Source organism: Sarcophilus harrisii, chromosome 6, assembly GCF_902635505.1.
Source record: "Sarcophilus harrisii chromosome 6, mSarHar1.11, whole genome shotgun sequence".
NCBI classification, from domain to species: Eukaryota; Metazoa; Chordata; class Mammalia; order Dasyuromorphia; family Dasyuridae; genus Sarcophilus; species Sarcophilus harrisii.
In genome coordinates this window covers 16,320,027-16,326,026 of record NC_045431.1, presented here as the reverse complement: position 1 = coordinate 16,326,026, position 6,000 = coordinate 16,320,027, and the positions used below count along the sequence as shown (strand labels likewise).

The window sequence follows — 6,000 nt, the reverse complement described above, 5'->3', positions numbered from 1 at the left end:
GACAATGACAGGAAAACAGAGCACTAAGTTAACATACATTGCATGTATTGCAGGCAAGGCAGAGGCATTTTTTTTTAAAGCTTTTGCACAGACTTCATATAATCTTAAAAAAAATATGCTGGCCTTTACAAGGTTCTACTTGCTGAAATCAAAACAATTTCAGTTCATAAAAAGTCACAAGACTTCAGTTTAAAAAAGGAAGTTCCAGCCACAGACCAAAAATATATATATTTTTTTAAACTGGAAGAGTATGGTAATTAGATTATAAAAGTACGGTCAGGTATGAAACCTGATTATACTTCAGAGCAAAAGCTCAGAGAAAAAAAAATAAACTATTTGGTAACAAAAGTGTACTATATGTTGTGATACAAAAAAGGTATGGTGAAAATGTACCTTTTACTAAAGCTTATACAAGTTCCTTGGTCCATAAAAACTATGTGATGTTCATCGTTTTCTAAACTTTGTCCCAGCCACATTTCTATTTCTTGCCCTTAAAAAAAAACCAAAACCAAAACAAAACAAAAAACCAAAAAACCCAGCTGAAAAATAGATTCCCAATAAAGTTTTCATATTTTGACTTTTTTTTTTATTGTGGCTTCTGCTTTTCCAAATCGGTACTTGTAGGTAACAGGGCTCAAAGAGGATTGGTCAGAATGGACACTTTTCCCAGCAGCCACAGAAGCTTGTTCAGTTTTCTCATATGCGAGCACTGCAGAGTCAGGTCCTAGGTCCCAGCGGTAGTTAGGATACCACCGTGGCTGCGGACGACGTGACGTTGGTTGGGTTTGTGCTGACGCTTGTGTAACCTCCCTCGCTGTTTGTGTTTGGTTCGTTAGAGGCCATCAGGCTCGAATTGGCTCGAAGGATCGCTCCGGCCGCGCTGCAGTGTGGCCGTGGCCCTGGTTCCGGCGTGTATGTAAAGGTCAGGCTGGTGGAATAGATTATCCCATCATTACGAACCAAAGTTACTGGGACCTGCACTGGCTGACGAACCCACCTCCAGCCTTCTCGGAATGCAGAAATGTCTGGGACGACACACAGCATGCTCTCTGCACATCTGCCGGAGGGAAAAACAGTAAACATTTTTAGAAATTAGTAAAAAAGCAACCGGACACATCTGATGACAAGCTCACTTTTCATGATCAAAAATGGGCCCAATGAAGTAAAGGAATCAAGAATGATAAAGGGTTACTGTACCTGTACATAGTTTCGGCTTCGACATCCCCAAACCAGACACGTAAATTTGGAGTGAAATTCTGTCCTGTGAGTTCTAGCATTGCTACATCTCCACCACCGTTCAACTGTAACACAATCAGAAAACCATTATGAAAGGGCATTTTTGAAAGAACCAGCAGGAGTATTAGACAAATATTTCAGTACTCCCACCAACACTACAACAAATTAATAACAAACACCCAGATTGATTTAGTAAATAAAACAAGTTGTGCATGAAAGCAAAGAGCTGAAGTAATTAAATACTAGCTCACCTGAAGACTTTCTACAACAGGCACAGGTGTTACTGGAGCATGGACAGGTCCCATACCCTCATAGAATGTATATTCCGCCTTATCTGTACTAATGATTGTCCAGGAAGCTCCATCATTTATCATCTCTTTATTTGGTTCTTTGGGGCATGGAGTGGCCTGATTTAAAAAAAAAAAAAATGAATGAGCTGATTTCCTTATTGAGATATGAAAGCCACGTTGATAAAATATACAGAATTCAGGGGGGAAAATCCAAACACAACTCCCTCTTTCTCCTCCGTCCCTCCCACTCCCCAAATGTGGCTCTCTTGAGGCAGACAATGGTTGGCACCCTCACTGCAATGGAGCTGCCGGTCTCCCTGGTAGCTGTGATTATAAGTCTGAACTCTCATGGCTACTCAGCTGACACATTTCAAAGAATACCAACTAATGACAGCCTATCTATTTAACGAATAAAAAGAAAATACTGTAACATGGATAGATGAATGTTTCTTCACGTGAGCGTCCATGTTTGACCGGCTGATTTTATTTCACAACAAAGTGGAAGAGAATGAGATTATTCTGGAACATCAAGATGGGGAACTAATATCATGATAAATATTAGGGTCTTTAGGAACAACAAGCGCCCCATTCTCAGGCAGCCTGCCACATCTCCACAACATTCAGCATGTACCTCACGTGATGCTCAGAATGAGAATGTAAGGTAGCAGGGTTGACATCATCCCCGCCTTACAGATGACTTCAGGGACTTGCCCAGGCTACACTGTGGAAGAGTAGCCTCAGACCTCCTGAAGCCTGGCACGCTGCTCTTTTCTCTACTCTCACTGTCCCTGAGCTAGTTGGTGTTGAAGGATGGACTAACCGGTAACAACACGGAGAGATCTATAAGAACCTCTCAACTGAGGAACCACAAATTTCCCACATTAAAAGGGTTCAATTTCCCCCCGACAGCTTCGTCGTTATATTTAACTATACTAGAACTATAACATTACAATAGCTTTGGAAACGACATTTGTAAAAAACATTTGTAAAAAATCAAGTGTGACCACAGGAGAAAATCGCCTGAATCTGACTTTACCCAAATGCACACAGACTTAAAAGAAACATTGCTGTCTTATATCATTTCTTATGGCAACAACTCGATTAGAGTTCAAAATCCCAATGATCATCATGTTCTACATTTTTCCCATAAATAACTCACTTGAAATTGGATTATTCTCTCTTGGGAAAGGCACAAATACATTCTTTCTGTATCCTTAAGATAAAATGCACATTTATGTAGCTGGGACACTGGATCATCTGCATCTAGTAATGCGGTCTGTTTATCAACTTTTCGAATTATCTATTTCGACAAAAACAAAAGAAAACTCATACATACACAGAAAAATTTACATTTTAAAATTTCCATTAGTTACTAGCAAAAAAATCATATACTGTATACACTGTAAGTTCAGTTTATACCCACAGCGCTGAAAATATTTTCAAATATTGGTTATTAAGGGCAGAAAAATTGAAACAATTCTCATTCTTATAGGTATCAAGCAGTAGTATCTATTACTTCCTTCCCAGAGATCTTTTATAGCAGAATTAGTCAACTATCTCTTCCTCTAGATGATCATTTGAGAATGACTCAATTGTTCTTTCTAAAACATAATTATGATAGATACAAAATCTATTAATATTAAGGGCAATAATATAAAACCTAAAGCCATGCTACTTCTAAAAAAAAAAAAAAAAAAAAAAAAAAAACCTGGTAATGACAACTCTATCTTCTCCTCCCTCCTTCCCCAATAATTCATTAACTGGCAAAGAATAGTTAGTTTATACCTTAGCTCATCATAAAAGCAAATTATTAGAATACTATTTCTTAGGTCTGAATGCCATCTGCCTGAGAAAAGATGGACTAAAATATGTAACAGATACTAAAAAAAAAAAAATTAATTTGTAATTTAAAAATAAAAGAAACTTCATTCTAGGACCCTATATATACTTAAACGTTCTCTACACAAATGGAGGAGTGTGGAGACTTGCCCTCAATTAGACTTGCCTTATTTGCATTTCCAAATTCTTAATCTTGCCACTTAGAGGTAAAATACTTGCTATTATGGACAGGTATAATAGGTGATACTTTAGGATATAGAGTGGTAATTGAACTTTGACCAACTATAGCTCCCAGGATGTTCTGTCAAGCTAAGTTATCTCAGAATGTTTAAGTTTAGTTTTCAAGTCTTAATGACACAGATAATGATCTAAGAGGAGGAAGTGACATCTTTGAATCACAGATGATTATAGCTGGCAGTTATTGTAAATATTTCCTTTGGCCAAATCTCCATACTGTATCATCGGTCAAATCTTAGCCATATCCTAAATTCAGTGAGATGGGGTAAGGCAATTTATAAATATTAGGTCAATGATAAAGACAATATAGATGATAGTATTTTAAAATATTGCATTTATTTTTAAGCCATTCCACATGAGCATTCTAAATCATAAAAACTTCAACTACGTGCTTGGTTAACCCTATTTCAAAAAAAATATCAACATTACCTTGGAACTTTGGGAGACACAGATGGATATGAGGGATTGTGAGGTCCAAAAAAAAAAAAAATAATAATAAATAAATAAATACTGTGAAGCCTTAACAAATAGGCTTCCTGGGAAACTTGGTGCAAGAGCACTGTAAAAGCACTCCGTGAAAGCAATGAATTCCAATTTGGTGCCCATATTCCAAAAACATACTAAATCTTACTGCTGGGGAATGAACTAACTACTCATCTTTAAATCCTTCAAGACACAGAGTTCTACAAAATTAAAAAGCTACATGTCCCTATGTCCTGATATGCCAGATGACAGAATTAAGAAATTATCCCAAGATTCAGCAAACATTTCCTGGAATCTTTAACTGATTACAGCAAGGGGATTAATTCACCTTTTTGAGGAGAGGTCATCAAGGCACACACGATTACTGTATACTGACAGCCCTTTTAAAGGACAGTCTTATAAAGACCTCAGGTCCCCCTCTCCCCTCGACATTTAAATACCCTCGTCAGGATAGATTCAGCTGTCAACAATAATAACAACAATGCACTTGAAGTGAGTCAGAAACAAATGTTTCTTTAAATACATCAGCAATTAATATTTCAAAAACCGTACCAACTAATATCCAAATTCATCTTGTTTCCTCCTCTCATTTTAAGTCCCGAAGAATCTAATGTGTAACATAACTTTTGGAAATTCCAGATCTCATATTTACCAGTTTTGTCATTGCAGGCAAGTCCTGTGACTTCTCTGGACCTCAATTTCTTTATTTGTAAAATGATAAGGTTGGAGTCGATTACCTCTAAGGTCTTTTCCAATTCTATCACCTCACAATTTATGGTGTCTCAGCAGCCACTTAATGTCAAAACAACGACAGAACCTGTCTAGAACAAGGATTTGGATCAGGGAGAAAAAAATGGGAAACTGTCCAGGTAATTACTATATTTGGTTTTTTATTTGTTTTTTCATTTTACTATTAGCTCCAGTTTTGCAAAGTTTCATAAAATTATTTAGGCTTTATGAGGATATCGTAATGAAATAGCAAATAAAAGCACTTTGCAAAACCATGAGACACAGTAAAAGAAACAGCAAAATAAAAAACCAAACACAGCTTACCCGACCTGTTTCACGCTGGCTGCTTTTCCCAGCAGAGTTCTGGGCAGAGAAAAACTACTGCACTGTCGGCTGGGATGCCTGAGAGTGAGAACCAATGGGCTATTTCAGGGAACATGGAACTGTAGTTCAAAAAGAAAGCAGTTGTTTAAATGCATAATTACTTTATGCCCTTTTCATTTCTTTAAACAAATGGTCACTTTTAAATCACTTAAATAGTATACAGAGCTGTAGAAAAAGGAAATTATATATTTATATATGTATAGAAGTGCATATGTATATATGTGTCTTGTGTGTATTTGGCCCCTGATGTGAAAATATCTGGAAAGCATTTTTTTTCTTTTGCCTAAGAAATGTAATTTCTCTAATTTAAACTTTTCCTTCCTAAATGAAGCCTCTTACTAATGAAACAAATTACTACTTGACTTCTCAACTGGATTTATGACTTATCTAGGGCTACTAATAGTAATAATGCCTATTTCAATATTTCAAAGACCCATGACTTCCTTCCTCCACAATTCCCACTGTAATCACCCAGGCCTTGGAGAATAGTACCAATGAGATGGGACACCGGCCCCACTGAACCACTTGACATCCAATCTGCTACTAGCCAGCCTATCCAACTCCATCTTTCTGTGGCTGATGATCATCTGCAGACAGGCCTCCCAGCCAAGCTTGTCCAGCCTAGCCTGCTAAGATTCGCCAGAACTTAAGGTTCCACTTGCTGGGCTTCAAGGACTCCGTACCATAATGAGGTGCTGGGCGAGTTAGGGGACAAAGAAGTAGGGGCAAAATGCTTTAATCTCAATAATCAATACGTCATAAGATTTGAAAGTGAAGTTAACCTCATGTTCAACATGAGTTC

General features: G+C 37.4%; 1 protein-coding gene across 4 annotated transcripts in view; it reads right to left on the bottom strand.

Moving 5' to 3' along the window:
- Positions 1-708: 708 nt before the first annotated feature.
- RBPJ (recombination signal binding protein for immunoglobulin kappa J region) overlaps positions 709-6,000 on the bottom strand; it is a 192,664-nt gene continuing 187,372 nt past the window's right edge. For all 4 annotated transcript variants that reach the window (XM_031944137.1, XM_031944135.1, XM_031944136.1 and 1 more), the window contains 4 exons: positions 2,686-2,826; positions 1,488-1,643; positions 1,198-1,301; positions 709-1,057 (listed from right to left, as the gene is read on the bottom strand). In XM_031944137.1, the coding sequence (XP_031799997.1) occupies positions 742-1,057; positions 1,198-1,301; positions 1,488-1,643; positions 2,686-2,826 (717 nt within the window). In that variant the 3' untranslated portion in view covers positions 709-741. The remainder of the gene's footprint in view (positions 1,058-1,197; positions 1,302-1,487; positions 1,644-2,685; positions 2,827-6,000) is intronic.